The sequence below is a fragment of the Ursus maritimus genome, unplaced genomic scaffold (genome assembly GCF_017311325.1).
Source record: "Ursus maritimus isolate PB19 unplaced genomic scaffold, ASM1731132v1 scaffold_21, whole genome shotgun sequence".
NCBI lineage: Eukaryota > Metazoa > Chordata > Mammalia > Carnivora > Ursidae > Ursus > Ursus maritimus.
The window spans coordinates 56,658,329-56,677,505 of NW_024424564.1; the positions used below are offsets into that span (position 1 = coordinate 56,658,329).

Sequence of the window (19,177 nt, forward strand, 5' to 3'; positions counted from 1 at the left end):
GGCCCCGGGCCCGCCGCGCGGCCAGCCCCCTTGTTCTTGGGCTAAGCCTCCTCAAACAAGGCCTTCCCACCCCTTCCTTCCGCCATGAGCCCAAACACAAAGGGTGCGGAGGTCCCTGCCCTGGGTCAACAGCACCAGCCTCCTGCTGGCCGCCCCGTCCCCACCAGGCTGGCAGCATGCCCTCTGCCCCCAGCAAGGACGACGTGGAGCGCTGCAAGCAGAAGGACCTGCTGGAGCAGATGATGGCGGAGATGATCGGCGAGTTTCCCGACCTGCACCGCACCATCGTCTCGGAGCGCGACATCTACCTGACCTACATGCTCAGGCAGGCGGCCCGGCGCCTCGAGCTGCCGCGCTCCTCTGACGGTGACCGCCACGGCCGGCCTGGGCGGGGGTGCCTGGGCGCTGTCGCCACGAGGCCGGTGCTCACGCGTCACTTCCCCCACAGCCGAGCCCAGGAAGTGTGTCCCCTCCGTGGTGGTGGGTGTCGTGGGCATGGGCCACGTCCCGGGCATCGAGAAGAACTGGACCACGGACCTCAACATCCAGGAGATCATGACGTGAGTACCGCCCGCCCACGCTGCGCCGTCTGCGAGCACAGAGCGGGGCCTGGGGAGGGGGCGGCAGCCGCGCTGGGGCTGGGGGCTGGGGACGCGTGTGCCCCCCACCCCTGAGCCAGGCCCAGCCCGCCCTCCCTTCCCCAGCGTCCCCCCGCCGTCCATCTCCGGCAGAGTGTCCCGGCTGGCCGTGAAGGCCGCCTTCTTGGGCCTGCTGGGCTACGGCCTCTACTGGACGGGACGCCGCGCCACCAGCCTGGTCCTGTCGCTGCCCATCGCTCAGTACTGTCTGCAGAGGGTGTCCGCGGCCCGGCCGCACAAATAGGAAGGACGCGCACGCCGCGGCCCTTGTGTCGCAGCAGCTGCGGGGCGCTGGGGCCGGTCCCCCCGAGGAGCTCCTGGGTGCCACCCCCCGTGGGGGTCCAGGCCCAGCCACACCTACCCTCCCCCACCCGCCCAAATAAAGAATTATTTAACTGCTCTGAGCTCAGGCTTCCCAGCAGCCCCCTCCCACCCCCATCCCCGACCCTGCAGGGACCACTCACGGGGTCACGGGGTTCGCGGGCATCAGGACGAGCTGGCACGGGAGGGGCCGAGGTGGGCACGGCCAGCCCTCCCCTACCTCACTGTGCCTTCTCGTGCGCTGGCAGCGGGAGCCCCGGCCCGGGAGCGACTCGCGGTGGGTTCTGGGCCGTCGGGTTCCCGGCCGGCCTGTTCGGGAAGGGCCAGAGCGGCTCTGTGGTGGCTCCTGGGAGCATTCCTCCCGACAGGGCAGCTGGGCCGAGCTCGGTAGCCATGGACGTGCACCAGCACTGGCTCTGCCTACAGAGATCGTGTGTTTTTGGCTTTTAAAAATGTCTGAAATTTTTTTACTCAGGTAATTTTAACTTAAAACAAACTGAAGCAAATGTCAGGAAATACTAGCCTTAAATCTGATGGGGACACAGAGGATGTCTTGGTGGGTGTGGGGGACTCAGTCCTAAGCAGGTGAGCCTGGGGAAGGGTTGGCTTTAGCAGCAGGGCCAGGCCGGCCTCCGGACGCTGCCCCCACAGCTGCCCCCTTGGTCATCCGCTGGCTGGGGGGGCGTCCAGTGCTGCGGCCCCCGGGCGTGAGCCTTCCCCTGGCCATGGAGGGTCACCCCTGCTTCCCGTGCCGCACCCTCAATGGGCAGAGGGCGCGTGTCCGCCAGGGCCCACCAGTGGGCACACGTGCCATCAGGTGCCCGGCACCATCCCGCGGCCGCGCACAGGGCATCCACCGCGGGCATCTCCTGTGTGCGTCGTCACCGCTCCTGGTCGTGTGTCTGTGATGGCATCTGTGTGGCCCGCCTGGGGCCCGGGGTCCTGCTCGATTGTGTTTGTGTTGACTCAGTGTCTGACAAAATCAGGTGAAACCCACGGCCGTGAACTGGGCTGGACCGTGTTCTTCCTGTCACATACACACGTGTACACGTTCCTTAGAAACTGAAATAAAGTCTAATTTTGGAAGTTCCTGTTTCGTGAGATTTGTGGAAACGGGACTCAAGGGTTAGGGGAGGCGGTGCCCCCCGCCACGGCCACTGTAGCTGGTGGAGGGACAGCCTGCCGCTGGCCCTGACTGCCTCGGGGCCCGGAGGACTTCCTGCCACCCCCTGCCTCTCCGCAGAAGAGCCCGATCCCGGGCCCAGTGAGGACACCAGCCAAGGGGAAGTGTGCTCAGAGGAGCACCCCCTGCCCTCACCTCCCTGTCCACACCCTCAGGCTCCCCGCCCCGGCACCTGGGAGGAGAGGAGGCGGGGTGAGCCCTGCGTCTGCACAAAAGGTGCTGGGGGCCAGTGGCTCAGATCTGCCGAGAAGGACAACAGTGAGTGAGCACCAAGGGGGGCGTGAAGGAAGGCAGGTAGGGCCATGGGCTGGGCTCTCCACCCACCATGTCTGCACCCCCAGGAAGCATGGCTGCCTGCCCCGTGCTGGGTCTTGCTGCGCTCCTCTGCCTCTCTGTGCCCCAGGCCAGCTCCATGGTGCAGTATCGACGGCTGGTAAGAGTGGCCGCTGGGCCAGGGGGTCTCACCAGCCTGAGATGGGCTGGGGACTCCCAGAGCTACTGAGCCTGCCTCTGACCAGGGTCCTCTCTCTCCACAGGTGCCGGTGATGCTTCTGGAACCCCAAGGTCTGGCTGGGTGGGGTGGCAGAGGGAGGGGCTGACCAGGTGGGCTCAGGCCAGGCAGCCTCTCACTTGTCACCCCCAGGTCCCCACTCAGCAGGTCTCACTCCCCCTGAGGACCCGGCTGGGTCCCTGCCCAGAGCAGCCTGGGGGGGGAGGGCAGGCAAGGACCAGCCCCCACTGTATTCCCTTCTAACGCCGGCTGGGCTTGGGGTAGCCCTCAGACCACTGCCAGGGTAGGAGGAGGAAGGTGGGGAAGCCAAGACTGACCTTCCAAGGCCAGCAGGTGAGGGGAAGAGGTGGTGTCCAGGGGCTGTGGGAAGAATCAAGGGTCTGGCCCAGGGCTGGGGGCCAGAAAATTGGCAGAGCCCAAGGGACAGCCATATCCGAAGAGGCTTGAGACAGGTATGGCCCAAGGTGAGGGGACTGTGTCCGCCCAGCCTCCAGGACCAAGGTTGTGAGTCATCTGCCCGATGGTCACAGGGCCTCTGCAGGAGGAGGCTCTGGTTCTGGTCACCGAGAGAGCACGGCCCCTCCCAGGCCCTGAGCCTTCCTGGCCGTATGTCCTACAGGCAGGGACTGCTCTCACATCTGGGTGGAGAGCCCCAGAGCCCCCAGTGGTGTGTACACCATCCAGCCGGAGGGAGCCAGCACCCCCTTCAAGGTAAGCAGCCCACAGCAAGGGTCCAGGGGGTATCGTGTGTGTCACTCGGGCAAAAACAAGAGACGGTACTGTCCACCTAGCAGGGGAAGGGCTAGCCAGGCCCTCACACACACCTGGGCAGAGAGATGTTCACGGACATCGTGTTACAGTCAGGAAAGGCTGGGAGAAACCTAGGCTTCCACCTCGAAGATATGAACAAAGAAAGAGCCCAGGAGACACTGTTAAGTGAAAAGACAAAGCCACAAAGCAGGGTGCAAAATGACGTCAAACTGGGCACACCTCCTGGGGCCTTAACCTTACTGCGAAACTTCACCCGCTTTCTGAGAATGTGAATTTAATGTGATGCAAGTTTATATGACATTGAGAAGTAGGAAAACAAAGTTTCAGTCTTCAAATACTAAGTGCTTAAGGGAGGACGGACGGGAGAGGGGCAGGCCTGCTGGCACCCACCCTAGCACTGCCTGCCACGGGCTGGCCCTTTCCACAGGTTCTCTGTGACATGCGCACGGATGGTGGCTGGACTGTGATTCAGAGCCGAGACCGGAGCAGGAGGAGGCCTCTGGACTTTGAGAGGTGCTGGCAGGAATACAAACAGGGCTTCGGAGACCTGACAGGTAGGACTGTGCTGCCCGTGGGGCACAGGGGTGTAGCCAGCTCCCCAAGGCCTTGATCCCCACCAGGCACACAGGGCAGTGGTGGCGGGAGGAGGCTAGGGGTGGCCTGTCGCACAGCAGCCTCTGCGTGGGTCCCTCACTCCTGCAGGTGACCACTGGCTGGGCCTGGAGCACATCTCTGGCCTGACCTCCCAGCCAGGCCTGCACGCGGAGCTGCTGGTGGACCTCCTGGACACGGACAACCACACACTCGAGGCCCACTATGATAACTTCCACGTGGACAAGGAGGACCAGTTTTACCAGCTGACCCTTGGCCGGTACTCGGGGAATGCAGGTGAGTGCTTGGGAGGTAAGGGAGCCTTATGCCTGCTCCCCAGTGTCCTGCTTTGCCCCCTGAGCTCTCCGGGCTGGGGGAGGGGGACGCCTGCAGCAGGCCAGGGTGAGTAGGGAAGGTTGGGTCCCTGGAGCCCCCAACTCTCCCGCCCACATCTGCCAGCCTCTGTGCTCTGGGAAAGACTGTCGCTCCCCAAGCGCCTGCCCTGGGGTCCCAGATGGGGGGGTAGCTGAGGGGCAGCTGGCCTGCCGCCCACGCTGCCACACCGCAGGGGACGCGTTCAGGGGCTTGGGCCACACGGACAACCAGGAGGGCTGTGGCTTCAGCACGCTGGACCGCGACCACGACCACTGCTCGCTTTGCACGGATGGCGCCCGGACCTTCGCCAGCTGCAGCCACGATCTCTCGGGTGCCGGATGGTGGTACAGCGACTGCGGCCGTGCCGACCTCAATGGGCCGTGGCCGGAGCACGAGGGGGCCGCCTCGGGCATGCGCTGGGCCGCCGGCAACCAGCAGCCCACCCTGCGTGCCAGCATGCTGCTCGTGCGCACCTCTGCTACCGGCAAGGCCTAGGCCGCCGCCCACCTGTGGCCGAGCCTCATTAAATGTTCAAGCCCGGCTGTCTGCTGTGTCTTCCTTGGGGTCGGGGCAGGGGAGGGGCCGAGCTCAGCTCAGGCCCAGCCTGGCTGCTCAGACCCTGCGCTGCCCACCTGGGACGCCTGTCCATCCAGGACAGGCCTGGGGAGATCCAGGAGGCCGTGCATCCCAACGTTTAGGCCAGAAGCAAGGCCACCAGGTCCGGGAAGGCACTACCCCTTGGTGCTGACCTCCTGGAACCCTTGGCACCCACCAGAGCCCCCACTGGCTGGGACCTCTGTGAGGGCAGCCAGCAGGACACAGAGCCCGGTACGCTTGAGCCTTCAAGAACCCAATCCCACCAGATTCCAAGGTGTGGGTAAGACAGTGGGGTGAGGTGGCAAGGAGATGTGTCAGAAGGGCCTGGGACCTGGGGAAGGGGGGAGGGGTGACAGGCTCAGGTCGGGTCCCCTAGGCAGTGAGGAAGGAGGCTGGGAATAGGGGCTCTGCCAGCAGACCAAGTGGAGAAGGCCCCAGGGAGGCTCAGGTGGAAGGGAGAGGGTCAGGCTGCAGGAGGAGATTCTGGGGCTCTGAGCACCTGCAGGGACCTAACCACACTGCCCCACACAGAAGGTAGTGTCCCTGTCCTCAGAGATGACGACTGTGAATTGGGAAACTTTGAGGGGTTCCCCAGTGTCACAGCTGGCAGGGGCACGGATGGTCCACATGAGGTCCGGGAAGCCCACATCGTGGCCCCAGGAGAAAGTTCCAGAGGTGGCTCCTGGAACGTAAGTGTAGAAACCAGCCAGGAGGGAGCTTGTGTGTTTGTCCAGGGTCTCCACGCAGCTCCTGGTCTTGGGTTTTAGCATGAGGCCAGGTGGGGGAGGGGTTGGGAAGCCCTTCCAAGGCCCACCCGCTCCGTGCAGGCATCAGGGGTCTTTTCAAGGCTCCACTGAGCTGAACACCTGAGTTATTTATTCTACAACAGTCGCCCTGACTCCCTCTCAAGGCCAGAGTCGGCTCTCCCTAGCCTCCTGGACAATCTATGCAGAGTTTCTCTTGGGTCCCTCAAGAGATGCTGTTCTGGGAGAACTGGCACCCAGATCACGACTCCGTGCCCTCCTAGAGCACAGGTGAGGAGACAGACACGGAAGAAACGGAAATGAGGGAATGAGCTCGTGTCAAGGAAGTGCCAATGCAAGGAAAACAGGGTTCCTGGAGGCACTTTAGGAGAGGCACGGGCAGGGTGGGCAGGGAAGCCAGAACACAGGAGGACTTCTGCTCCAAGCAGAGGTGCTCCTGCCCTGGGGGGCCACCTGGCCAGAGCGCTGCCCAATCTCAGCCTTGGCTTCGCCCTGGGGCTCTTCCTGGTCTGTCCCCACGGACACTGACCCTAGATCCCGGACCCAAGCTGGACAAACGTCCTCTTTCCCTTCTGCCCCGCTGCCCGGCGCAGCTGAGGACAATCCAGAGACAGGCCCTGGCACAGCCCGGGGCCGGGGCTGACCCTGGCTTCACCCCGGAGCTGAGAGGCACCCCTGGTGGTCTACCAGGAACGTCACTCGGTATGGTCACCCCACTGGAAGCTCTCAGCCCCGACTGTCCGGTCCTTCCCGGGTAGGACCTCCAGGGACCTACTGGCTCGTTACGCAGGCCAGTCATTCTAGATGGCCCAGTTCCCCCGCTCCCGGGTCTGCTCCAGCACTCGGCCGCAGGCCCGCGGAAGCGGACCGGTTGCAGGTGGCCAAATCCTCCTTCCCCGCCCGGGCGGCCGCGGGGCCGAACCTCAGGAGAAGACAGACGCACGGCGCAACCAATCAGAGTCAGGCTTTCGCGGGCGCGGCCTGCGCAGACGCAAGGCAGATACCACCGCCGGCGACTGGGTGACCGCGCACGCGTGCCGGGGCTTCCGGTCGGGGCAGAGGGACTTCCGCCGCAGCGGCGCCGCGGATGGCCGCGCTCGGGGCCGCCCTGAGAGCTTTGCTCGCGGCCGCCCGTGCCCGGTCGCCGCCGCTGGGCCACCGCCCGCCGCACGCGCCCTGCTCCGCCTCGGCCGCTGCCTGCGGCACTGCCATGGAGCCGGCGCCCCGTTGGCTGGCGGGGCTGCGCTTCGACAACCGCGCCTTGCGCGCGCTGCCCGTGGAGACGCCGCCGGCCGGCCCCGAGGGCGCCCCGTCCTCGCCGCGGCAGGTGCCGGGGGCCTGCTTCAGCCGCGTGCGGCCCGCGCCGCTGCGCCAGCCGCGCCTCGTGGCGCTGTCGGAGCCCGCGCTGGCGCTGCTGGGCCTGGACGCGCCGCCCGCCGACGACACCGCCCGCGAGGCGCGCGAGGCCGAGGCCGCGCTCTTCTTCAGCGGCAACGCGCTGCTGCCGGGCGCCGAGCCCGCCGCGCACTGCTACTGCGGCCACCAGTTTGGCCAGTTTGCGGGGCAGCTGGGCGACGGCGCCGCCATGTACCTGGGCGAGGTGTGCACGGCAGCGGGCGAGCGCTGGGAGCTGCAGCTCAAGGGCGCCGGCCCCACGCCCTTCTCCAGGTGGGCCCGGGCGGGTGGCTGGGGGCCGAGGGCGGGGGCGGCGGTAACCCCCGGAGGGGCCCCGCACGCCTCTCTACAGTGTGTGTGTTGGGGGGGCGGGGAGCGTGCTCATTCCCACAGTTTTCCTCCCTTGTTGGGGGTGAGATGTAACTGGAAGTTTGATGTAGGGACATAGACCGTGGGAGGGGTCCCGATATCCTGGCGAAGGGAACGGCTTGTGCAAAGGCCCTGAGGTCAAAAGGAGAGGATGGAAGGAGCAGCTGTGGCTGCTGAGCCTCCGCCCCTGCCGCAGTGCTGCTGCCAGGTGCCCTTGTCCCCGCTGACCGGCAGGGTGAGGGGACCCTGCTGCCTCTGGTCCCACAGCACTGGCAGCTGCTCGTGTCCTGTTCTCATAAACAACACAAGGACTTTGGAATCAGTTCTGCGTGTGACACTGGTGTTTACTGCTTGCCCAGCCGAGCTTCCAGTGCTCGCGGGCGGCAGGGACGGTTGTCAGCAGCCTCAGACAGCACGGGCTTCCTCTCCAACATGGCATCTGTATGTCCACCCACAGATACACAGTGTGTGGCCAGTGCCCTGGACAGGACCAGACCCCCTCAGCTCCGATGCCCCCAGTGGACGTTCTCCAGGCACAGGCTTCTGAGCACTCCTGGGCCAGGACCTGGGTCCAGATCCCGACAGCCTGACCTGGCAGGGGGCTCTTAGAACTCTTCTGCCTCTTACATACAGACAGTGCTGACAATCTGTTCTGCTCTTTTCCACTAAATAGTTGGTGCATTTAGTCCATATTTGTTAAATGCTTGTTGAATGGCTAAAAAACTTACACCTGAATTGTCATTTTCTGTTCAAAGAAATCCTGAGGGCATGTGTCTCCTCTGGCACTTTCCTGTGCCCTCCGTTCCTCTCCCTCCAGGATCCGAACACAACCCGCACCCCCTGCCTGCCCCCTAGCAGCTCCATCTCTGACCCCCAGAATAACTCATTCTTCCTCGTCGCCGTCTCCAGACCTTTCTGTCTCTGGAAGTGTCCTGAGTTCAGCCTAGCACCACCGCCACCCACCGCAAACAGCCTGCTCAGGGTGGTCTGCACCGCTGACTGATGGAGAGTTTCTGCCCCTTGAAATGATATGTAAATGCTTCTCACTCACCGTGGGGCCTGCTCATTCTTTGAGCATCTTTAAACTTTATGTATTCAATTTGGTCATTTATTTTTGCCAGTTATAAAGACAGACCTTTTCGTGAGAGTAATCTGCCGTTGGGTATCTTTTATATTTGAAGACTTGAGTGTTAAGTTCCACGTTTCTAGCCTTGAGGTCTGCTAGAATATTTTTCTTCAAAAGAAAGGGGTCATTAACCTTTACTCAAGCTAGCACCCGCCCGCCCATGTGTCCATGACTTGAGGCTAACGTCCAAAGTGGCTGTGGGTGCCTTAAGGCCAGCTCCTGCTAGATACCCAGATGTGGGCTTTGGGGGGTGGGCAGGTGACTTCCTGCCTGGGCCTCCTGCCTGCTGTGGGGGTTGAGATTTCAGGACATGCCTCTCCTGGCAGGTACAGAAGAGCTTGTCCTCGGCTGGATCCATCCCAATAGCTCGCCTGGGAGCAGACATGGGTGTGCAGGAGAAGGGACTGCTGTCATATATCCTGTTGGTTCTGTGGGTGCAGAGGGGCTCTTTATCCTTGCTGTGTGATTGTCCAGTTCTGGCTCTTGCTTTGGGAACCTTGCCTTGGGCAAGAAGACAGGCTTCTTATCTTCGGGGCCATTTTTACCAGATTCAAGATTAAATTGAGCGGTGCTGGCTTCCTGCTGAACATGACATCTAGCTGGGTGAGAGGTAATTCCCAGGACCAGGGAGGGGTGGGTTGACATTTGAGGACATGTTTGCTTGTCACAATTCCTCACATGGACTAGAAGGAGGTGAGTGGAGTGCAGCCGTCACCCTGGCCAGAGGCTGACGCAGCGAGCCCCGGGGTGACCGCCAGATGTGGTTTCCAGAGATGGCGCTCACACTGGGATGAGACACACTCAGGCGAGGCGAGGCAGGAGGCCTCGATGTGACTCTGCACAGTGGGGGCTTGCAGAACCCTGGGCGCTGTGATCACAGCAATCCATGCAGCACACATACAACAATAGCATTTGACAAAATTGACCACCCATTCGTGACACAAAATCAGTAAACTAGGAAGAGAGGAACTTCCTCAAATTGTTAAAGAATATCTGCAGAAAACCTACAGCCAACATCTGCTTAGTGGCGAGAGCCTGGAAGCTCAAGAAAATGCAGTGTTGGCGAGAGGACAGATGAGTGGAACAACGGATAGACCCCCATAAACGTCATTTACGACGACGGAGCGAAGGCAACACAGTGGAGCAAAGACCGTCGCTTGAACAGATGGTGCTGGAACAACTGGACGTCTACACACCAAAAAACGTATCTAGACACAGACCCTAGACCCTTCAGAAAATGAACTCAAAAGGGATCACAGACCTGAATGTAGAATGCAGACTAGGAAACTGCTAGAAGATAAAGCAGAAAACCCAGAGGACCTTGGGTTTGGACGTGAGTTTTAGACACAACACCAAAGGCAAGATCCACGAAAGAGATCACTGATGAGCTGGACTCCATTGAAGTTAAAACGTTTGCTCTGCAAAAGACAGTATCAAGAGAGTGGAAAGAAAAGCCACGCTCTGGGAGAAAACATTTGTAAAAGACACGCCTGATAAAGGACTATTAATCAAAGTATACAAAGAACTCTTAAAACTCAAACTATAAGAAAACAAAAGGCTTTAATATGGGCTAAAGATGGGGCGTCCGGGTGGCTCAGTCGGTGAACCGTCTGCCTTGGCTCCGATCATGATTTCAGGGTCCTGGGATGAAGTCCTGCATGGGGCTCCCTGCTTGGCGGGGAGCCTGCTTCTCCCTCTCCCTGCTTGTGCTCTCCCTCCCTCTCTCTGTCAAATAAATAAATAATCTTTAAAAAAAAAGTTATCAAGTCATGCAAAGACGGGGGCGGGGGGCACCTGAGATCCTTCATCCTTACCGTAAGAGTGTTTCTGTAAAATAAATTCATAAAAACAGAATTGCAGGCTACAGGTGAGTGTGTAACGTTCCCGCCGGCTGGGTCCTGTTGGAGAACCTGATGCAGCCCTCGCCGTCCTGGGCATTAATTTGGCCTCCAGCTGCTGGCCAGGCACTCGCTCTCATGGCTGCCAGATCTGGGGCAACGTTAGGGGCCTCTCCGTATCAGGTATTGTCTAAAATAGAGGCCTTTTACAATGACGTTGGAGCTGTCAGTGAAGGTTTTTAAAAAGCCCTCAGAACGCTGTCTTTCAGTCCCTCCCGTTTGCCGCCTGAACCTTGGTGTTGAGTGGACACCCGCCCTACGGCACCATGACCTGTGTGTTTGATTCCAGACAGGCCGACGGCCGCAAAGTGCTGCGGTCGAGCATCCGCGAGTTCCTGTGCAGTGAGGCCATGTTCCACCTGGGAATCCCCACCACGCGGGCCGGGGCCTGCGTCACATCGCGGTCCACGGTCGTCCGCGACGTGTTCTACGACGGCAATCCGAAGTACGAGAAGTGCACGGTGGTGCTGCGCATAGCTTCCACTTTCCTAAGGTAACGCTGGGGCGTGCACTTGCTTTATCAGGCGGTGGGTGTGCGCAGACGCCACAGGTCTGGTAGAGGACCTGCCCCGCAGGGACACAGGTGCGGGAACCCATCCCAGGGCCGGTCTCGAGAGCAGCACCAGACGGTCCGTGACGTAGATTCTTGGCACCTGTGGGGAGGGAGGGGGCTCTGTGGGTAAAGGCACTGGGCGTTTCCTAGGTCGGGGGCCCTGTCCTGTGTGTGGATGGCTCTTCGGGCCCCTGTTGCCCCGAGGAGGGAGGAGGTGGCAGAGAGGCGGCCTGTGTCACTGGAGCATGGCCGGCCTGAGCGGGGTGTCCTGAAGTGCCAGTGAAGGGGGACGCGGGGCCTTGGGCAGCCAGAAGAGGGGCTGCCCAGACGCGGGGCTCTGGGAAGGGGCACGTGCAGAGCTGTTTACATGGAGTTTAGGACCAGGAAGGCCATGAAAGCACCAGTTAAGTGGCCTGGTTCTGTGTCACTGTGAAGAAGGGGCTGCTTCACACTGTTCGGCCCCCACCCGCCGTGGCCATTCTTGCTCACACCGGTTCATCAGCTGCGGTCGTTGCTGGTCCCTCCCTGATGTCACTGTGCTGCTGGCATCACACGGTTCTGATGGCCTGAACCCACAGTTGTCAGGAAGCGGCTGTGACATCTTCTGGTCCCCCTCCTATGGAGCCCAGGTGGACCCTGTGAGTCAGGGGTACCGGGGCCATTCCCGCAGTGCCTAAGGCTGAGCACCTGGCTTTTTCTTTTGTCCTTGGGGGCTGGGGGAGCCAGGACGGTCGTCTGCCTCCCCCTAGGAGACCCAGGGCTGCTTCCCTGAGCGGTGCTCCTGGCAGTCTGACCAGAGTGACCTGGGGCTGCTGCGGGGCCACCCCAGGCCTGCTAGCGGTAACGCTCGTCGTTACAACCGTGAGCGTCTCCAGACGCTGCCTCACGGCCTCTGGGCGACACGACCACTCGGTTGTGAAGCTGACCCTGCTTGTCACCAAAGCAGAATGGGTGCGTCTGTATCACGAAAGACTAGTGACGTTTTTGTTGTTTTGTATTAATTAGGGTGTTCTTCCCACTACAGGCCACGGGGCCTAGCAGCCAGACTTCTGTCTTTCACGAGGGCCAGAGCCATGTCTGACCTGTTAAAAACGTGGGTCTTCCCTCCAGGTTCGGGTCCTTTGAGATTTTTAAGTCCGCAGATGAGCACACGGGGCGCGAGGGCCCTAGCGTGGGGAGAAATGACATCCGAGTACAGATGCTGGACTATGTGATCAGCACCTTTTACCCTGAGATCCAGGCCGCGCACGCCGGTGACCGTGTGCAGAGGAATGCCGCCTTCTTCCGGGAGGTAGGTGGGGCCACGCTCCGATGAGACGCGGTCTACTCGGCAGGTGGACCAGGGTTCGCTCTTGGTGTCCCTGCCCTTCTCTCTGAGTTGCTCCCCTGTCCCAAAGCCTGTCACCCCTCGTTGGCTTTGAGCGGGACCGACTTCTCGGGAATGCTGCATTGAGGGTCAGGGGTCCTGGGACAAACCCGAGGACCACTTTGTTTCGGTGGCATTGGTGGGGCTGTGTGTCCCCGCCAGGCCCAGTGGGAGAACTGGGAGGGGGAAGGACTCCGCTTTGGTGGGAGCCTGAGTGCTGGTGATGCCACATACCCGACCCACCCCTCATTTGAGGGAGCCGTGGACGGTCACGGCAGGGCCCTGGGCACAGCAGCCTGGACCCAGGGCAGGTTTTACTGGCTCATGTGGTGACTTCCCTGTTTCCACATGGTTCTCCTCCTGGGCCCGAGTCGTGGGGATGGTCAAGGCTCCCTGGTACTTTTAGTTTCATGGGTAAAAGACAAAATTAATGAGTATATAAAAGAGACAGATGGTGTAAGTGGAAATTAGAGCCCACATGTGTCCACTCATCCAAAGTGCTTTTCCTCCTTACACGTCCTTCCGTGTTCGCCCCCACGGCTGAGTGTGCACCGAGAGGGCAGACGCGTCCTTGGGGGCGAGGAGGGGCAGTGGGGCAACCTGCACCCGTGGTGCTGCAGGTGACCCGCCGCACGGCCCGGATGGTGGCTGAGTGGCAGTGTGTGGGCTTCTGCCACGGCGTGCTCAACACAGACAACATGAGCATCGTGGGGCTCACCATCGACTACGGGCCCTTCGGCTTCCTGGACAGGTGAGCGGCCGGGCCGGCACGTGGGCGCCTACGCCGCAGGGGCCCCGGGGAGGGGCCTGCAGGCGCGTGCGGCGCTGCTCTCCGTGTTCTGTTGGGAATGCCTGGTCGGCCCTGCCCGGCAGCAGAAATCCCCTGGAAGGTTTTGAGCAGAGCAGCATTTTAGAAGGGTCCCTGCACTCCCGGGTTGGAGATGGACTCAAGGGGCCGGGACAGGAGCAGGTGGTGAGCAGGAAGAGAGGGCCGTGGCCGGCCAGGGGCTGTCGGCTGAGGCCACGTGCCACTCCCCTGCCGACTGAGCGTGTGGGAGTCGGTGGCTGCGGCACCCGCACCGGAGCCTGTCGGACCAGGGCCCCTGCGAGGCGGGGCGGGAGGGCAGTGGCACCCCCGGGGCCTGCCTCGTCCTCTTGACGGCTCCCCTGGCCCCGCCTGGCAGGTACGACCCCGACCACGTGTGCAATGCCTCCGACAACACCGGGCGCTACACATACAGCAAGCAGCCCGAGGTGTGCAAGTGGAACCTGCAGAAGCTGGTGGAGGCGCTGGAGCCCGAGCTGCCCCGCGAGCAGGGGGAGGCCATCCTGGCCGCGGAGTTCGACGCGGAGTTCCGCCGGCACTACCTGCAGAAGATGCGCAGGAAGCTGGGCCTGGTGCGCACCGAACTGGACGGCGACGCAGCGCTAGTGGCCAAGCTCCTGGAGACCATGCACCTGACCGGTGAGCGCGCACAGGGCGTCTGCCACACCGGTGGCCTGGCGTTTCCGTGGCCATGAAATAGGCACCACATAAAACCATTTCAACCATGAGGTGTGCAGTTCGGGGGCACTAAGCACGTGCACCCCGCTGTGCACCTGTCACCCCGTCCGTCTCCCGAACTTTTCCGTCTCCCCAAACAGACACCCTGTCCTCATTTCCTCCTCCTCCCGCGCCCCACGCACCCCCGCTCTCCCTTCTGTCTCTGACTCTGACTCCCCCAGGGACTTTCTGTGAGATGGGCCGGTGCAGGGTTTGTCCTGGGACAGCTGACTGCGCCGAGGACGGCGTGCTCAGGGTCCACGAGCGGGTGTCCGTGTTCTAGGCCGTTTAGGGCTCTGTGACGCCCATGGTGTGGACGGACCACGGCTGGCTCCTCCATCATCGATGGGTGCACACTGGTGGTTTTTCCCCTTGGGCTACCATGGACACCACCACCATGAAGACAGACGTACGGACATCTGTTTGAGTCCCTGCTTTCAGTTCTTTGGGGGCTGCGTGGCAGAGCGGACCTGCGGGTCCAACGTGGCACTGCCGGGTTGCTCTGGCCGCAGCTTCGGCACTGTGGAGAAGGGAAGCGGCAGTGCGCGCGTCCATCCGTCGCTCCTGCTCTGAGGGAAGCGCTCTATCTCTTTCACCGATTTGTGGCTTTTTCAGATACGGCTTTTACAAAACGGAGGAAGTTTCCTTCTGTTCCTGGTTTGAGTGTTTTTACCATTTTGCGTCAGCTGAGATGAGTCTGTGGTCATACTCTCCTCCCCTCGTGTCCTGTCACAGCCAAGTTAAACTGCCGTAAAAAAAACACCACAGGGCAGCAGCCTGCCCGGCAGACACTGACTTCTCACAGTTCTGGAGGTCAGAGGTCGGAGGTCAGGGTGCGGTGTGGTTGGGTTGCTGGTGAGGGCCTCCTTCCCTGGCAGAGAACCGGGAGGGAGCGAGGGCTGGCAGCTCTTCGACACTTATCTGCTCTTTTCCTTTCTTATGGTGCCTTTGTCTAGCCTTGATATCAGGGTAATACTGGCCTTGTAAAATGAATTTTGCAGTGTTCTCTCCTCTAAGGTTTTTGGAAGAGTTTGAGAAGGATTGGTGCTAGTTCTTGGATGCGTGGGAGAACTCCCCAGTGAGGCTATCTCGTCCTACCGTCGTCTTCATCGGGAGGGTTCCGACTGCCCATTCAGTCTCCTCGCTTGTTACAAGACTACCCAGGTTTTGTATTTCCTCTGAGCCCATTTTGGTAGATGGTGTTTCTGGGAACTTGTCCGTTGCGTCTACGTATCTAATGTTATCGGCGTTTAATTGTTCAGTCTCCTCTTACAGCCCTGTTTCTGTGAGGTCAGTAGTCATGGCCCCACTGTCATTTCCAATTTTAGTTATTTGCCAGTAACTCATTTTGTCAGTCTTGTTGGTCTTTTCAAAGAACCAACTAACTCTTGGTTTCAGTGATTTTCACTTGTTTTTTCTCGGTTTCATCTATCTCTGCTGTATCCTCTGTTTCCTTCCTTTGTGCTAGCCTTAGTTTTGTTTTGTTTTCTTTCTAGTTCCTTAGATGTAAGATTCAGTTACCGATTGAGGCTTTTTTCCTTTGAGGTGTAACTGACATGTAACAGTGTCAGGGGTACGTTGATTCATTATTTGTAGAGATTGCAAAACCATCGACTTCCACCACAAGCTGCAAATTTCTTTTTTTCCTGTGATAAAAGAGCTCTGCTCTTCTAACGTAGGTAATTAGCACCATAAATTTCCCTCTGATCGCTGCTTTTGTGGCACCCTGAACATTTCAGTATTTGTTTCTCCACACTTTCCTGCCTCTAAGTATTTTCTGATTTCCCTTGTGATTTCTTTTTGGACCCATTGGTTAATTTTCACACCATCTGGGAATTTTCCAGTTTTCCTTCTGTTTGTGATTTCTATCTTCATCCCACTGTGGTTGGAGAAGATGCCAGTCTTTTTAAGCATATCGACTTGCCTTATGGCTGAGCATGTGGTCTGTCCTGGAGACTGTCCCGTGTGCACTTGAGAAGACAGATGTCTGTCTGTCTGTTGGAGAAGCTAACTGTTCGAGTTCCCCGTGTCCTCGTTGGTCTGCCGTACGGACGTTCCATCCATTATCCAAAGTGGGGCGCCGAAGCCTCTGGCTCCTCCAGAGAACTGTTCTGATTCCCCTTCCATTTTACGAGGTTTATAACCGTTACATCTGGACAAGCAGACGGTTCCGTCGACACGTAAAGCTCTTGTCGTTTGCGGGTCTCCTGCTGACGGCAGTAGGGCCAGCCCCGCTCCGCAGGGATGTTCTGTCCTTTCCCTTTAGACTCAAGTTGAAAGTACTTCTCTTTAGTTCAAGCTGCCCATCTCATTTGGAGATGAATCCACTTAAAGTCATTACTGATAAGGACTTCTGTCATTTTGCTCTTTGTTGTCCGTGTCCTGTGCCATTTTTATCCCTCACCTCCATTACTGCTTTTGTGTCTCTGCACTGTTCTGGTCCCTTCTCATTTCCTTTTGTGTCTATTTCTGGGATGTTCTCCCGGGGGTTACAGTGACTTGTGTTTGAGCCTCCCAGCGTTGGCTGTGTGTTGAGCCCTGTTTGGAAGTGTTCCAGGGCCCTCAGCTCCTCAGGGAGGCAGTGGGGACGGTGACCACAGCAGGGGTGGCCAGGGGCTGACCTCGGTGCCTTTGCTATATTTACCTGATTCAAGGATGAAGGAACAAGGGCTTGGAGTGACTTGCCAGGGTCAGAGTGGTGGCCAAGCAGGGCGGCAGGTGGGTGGGGCTGAGGAGGAAGCTGGAGGGGAGGGGTCGGAGCCCCTGGACCTGGCGAGCTGTCCGCACATGGCGGGGACGGTGGTGCGGGAGGCAAGTGCCGGGCCCTGCCTCTGCCTGCCAGCACCCTGAGCAGGGCCGTATTCCAGGGGCCGACTTCACAAACACCTTCTACTTGCTGAGCTCCTTCCCAGTCGGGCCAGAGTCCCTGGGCCTACCTGAGTTCCTGGCCGCACTGACCGCACAGTGTGCCTCCCTGGAGGAGCTGAAGCTCGCCTTCCGACCCCAGATGGATCCCCGGTAGGTTTCGTTTCCTTGGAATGTGCTTCCCAAAGGAGAGGACCGTTTAGAGCAGAGCATGCTGGGGAATATTAGAGGGGGCTGGCTGGGGCACCTGGGGAAGGGGGTGGTTAGGCCCCCGTGTCTGCAGCACCGGGGCCCATGGGTCAGAGGGAAGGACAGTGGTGCTGCCGCTGCTGGGTCAGGCCAGTGGCACCGGCTGGGGAGCAGCTTCCCGGGATGGCACGCTCGTCTGCCCAGGAAGGGCCCCAGGCCTCTCAGGTCTCAGCCAGAGCAGGCTTTCCTGCACCGTCCCCCACTGGGAAGAGCATACCGTGTCTGAGCCCACACTCAGAGTAAGACATGGGAAGCACTGTTTCTGGGTTTTGATAAACAAGCCAACAGACTGTGGTTTGAGAGAATTTAGTGCAAGCTGTGTGGTGAGTGCCTGACAGAGGACAGACTAGTAGGACTGGGGAAGGGGGTGTCGGTGCTGTCCCTGCCCCCCCAGGCCCTTCTGTAAGTGGGGAAGGACCCCCCCTTGGGGCCACTGTGGAGCAGCGGACAGCAGTGACCTCCCCTGGGGGGGAAGCAGGTGCCCATCCACCCCGAGGGCCTGCAAGTCAGCCCACAGCACTCCTCCTCAGGGCACGCGTGTCCCGCGACCTGGAAGGGCTGCAGCAGAGTAGGGATGAATGGCTGCCTCACCAGTCAGGCCAGGGTCACCCGCTTGTGGGGCAGTCACCGGTAGCACAGCAGAACACTAAAGCCACTGCCACCTCCTCCGTGCCCCGACGGCCATCTTCCAGGTGCCCGGTGGCCTCAGGACACGGCCCTCGACCAGGGGTGGGGACACGCCTCACGCTGCCCCTCTGCACAGGCAGCTCTCGATGATGCTGATGCTGGCACAGTCCAACCCTCAGCTCTTCGCGCTCTTCGGCACGCGGGCAAACGTCACGAAGGAGCTGGAACGTGTGGAGCAGCAGTCGCGGCTGGAGCAGCTGAGCCCAGCTGAGTTGCTGAGCAAGAACAGGGGCCACTGGGCTGAGTGGCTCCAGGAGTACAGGTGAGGCTCCCGGCTTCTGGGGGCTGACAGCTGGCATCACCGTCTCCCTGGGAGGTGGGTGCAGACCACCCCCATGCAGGGAACCCAATGCCGGAGGGGTGAGGGGCGGGATCTGCTGGAAAGATGAACTTGGATGATTCCAGGGCCCGACTGGAGAAGGACAGGGAGGGCGTCAGCGACAGCGATGCCTGGCAGGCTGAGCACACACGTGTCATGCACGCCAACAACCCCAAGTACGTCCTGCGGAACTACATTGCACAAAATGCCATTGAGGCCGCCGAGAACGGAGACTTCTCAGAGGCAAGCACACACCTGTCCCTCCTCCATCCCTGGGTCCAGCAGCAGGACAGGGCCCGAGGAACAAAGGGCAGCCCCTAAAGTTCCTCTCCTTGTCCTTCTCCAGGTGCGGCGGGTGCTGAAGCTACTGGAAACCCCTTACCACAGGGATGGGGAAGCCACTGAGCCTGAGGGGGCTGGCGGGGCAGACAGTGGGGGGCTCTCCTACAGCAGCAAGCCCCCACTGTGGGCGGCTGAACTGTGCGTGACGTGATCCTCGTAACGGCCTTGGAGGTCTCCACACATGGAGCCCCCAAGGCCCCGGATCCTACCGAGTCCTTGAGGCGGTGTGCACCCCGTGGACAGCCCCACCCTGTCTCTCCATGACGGCCGAGACGTCCAGTCAGGACCTGACCCGTCTCTGTCTGACACAGACTCAGCAGCCCAGCCCCACGCTCAGTGCGCTCCCTATAAAAGCCGCTTTACGCAAGCACAGGAGCTCAGCGGAGGGAAGCAAACTCCAGGGGGGAGGGGGGCGGCGGGCAGAGCGGCCCCAGCCCACCTTGCCAGCCTCAGAGAAGCTGGCACAGCGTGGCTCCTGCCTACTGGGGAGACACGGCCCCCAAATAAAAATGCAGCGTCCCTGGCCCGTCTCTGTGTGGTGGCCCGCCCGCCCGGGAAGAGGCGCTGGGAGGGGGCCCCTGTGCCGGCGGCCTCAGGCGTCCTGGTAGTAGTTGTTGAAGTTGATGCGCAGCAGGAAGTCCTCCAGGTGGGGCTGGTAGCCTCGGTTCACCAGCTTGGTCACCACTGCGGGGGGGGGGGGGGGGGGGGGGGGGG

At 60.7% G+C, this 19,177-nt stretch overlaps 4 protein-coding genes across 4 annotated transcripts in view; 3 read left to right on the forward strand and 1 right to left on the reverse strand.

The window, feature by feature from the left end:
* TRABD (TraB domain containing) overlaps window positions 1-2,045 on the forward strand; it is a 12,221-nt gene extending 10,176 nt beyond the window's left edge. Inside the window, exons 8-10 of the mRNA XM_040637752.1 lie at window positions 194-366; window positions 449-560; window positions 705-2,045. Coding sequence (XP_040493686.1) covers window positions 194-366; window positions 449-560; window positions 705-882 — 463 coding nt within the window. The 3' untranslated portion in view covers window positions 883-2,045. The remainder of the gene's footprint in view (window positions 1-193; window positions 367-448; window positions 561-704) is intronic.
* The window catches only part of LOC103674009 (angiopoietin-related protein 5-like), a 5,227-nt gene extending 295 nt beyond the window's left edge, over window positions 1-4,932 (forward strand). The window contains exons 2-8 of the mRNA XM_040637751.1: window positions 2,335-2,400; window positions 2,484-2,575; window positions 2,679-2,706; window positions 3,273-3,364; window positions 3,852-3,978; window positions 4,127-4,312; window positions 4,584-4,932. Of these exons, the coding sequence (XP_040493685.1) occupies window positions 2,489-2,575; window positions 2,679-2,706; window positions 3,273-3,364; window positions 3,852-3,978; window positions 4,127-4,312; window positions 4,584-4,885 (822 nt within the window). The 5' untranslated portion in view covers window positions 2,335-2,400; window positions 2,484-2,488 and the 3' untranslated portion in view covers window positions 4,886-4,932. The remainder of the gene's footprint in view (window positions 1-2,334; window positions 2,401-2,483; window positions 2,576-2,678; window positions 2,707-3,272; window positions 3,365-3,851; window positions 3,979-4,126; window positions 4,313-4,583) is intronic.
* Window positions 4,933-6,838: 1,906 nt separating this feature from the next.
* SELENOO (selenoprotein O) lies at window positions 6,839-18,986 on the forward strand. Its single transcript, XM_040637756.1, has 9 exons — window positions 6,839-7,419; window positions 10,829-11,032; window positions 12,203-12,383; window positions 13,079-13,209; window positions 13,643-13,923; window positions 16,869-17,019; window positions 17,879-18,064; window positions 18,208-18,364; window positions 18,468-18,986. The coding sequence occupies exons 1-9, from the start codon at window positions 6,839-6,841 to the stop codon at window positions 18,621-18,623; spliced, it is 2,028 nt and encodes a 675-aa protein (XP_040493690.1). The 3' UTR covers window positions 18,624-18,986.
* Window positions 18,987-19,013: 27 nt separating this feature from the next.
* The window catches only part of TUBGCP6 (tubulin gamma complex associated protein 6), a 25,495-nt gene continuing 25,331 nt past the window's right edge, over window positions 19,014-19,177 (reverse strand). Inside the window, exon 27 of the mRNA XM_040637757.1 lies at window positions 19,014-19,147. Within this exon, the coding sequence (XP_040493691.1) occupies window positions 19,056-19,147 (92 nt within the window). The 3' untranslated portion in view covers window positions 19,014-19,055. The remainder of the gene's footprint in view (window positions 19,148-19,177) is intronic.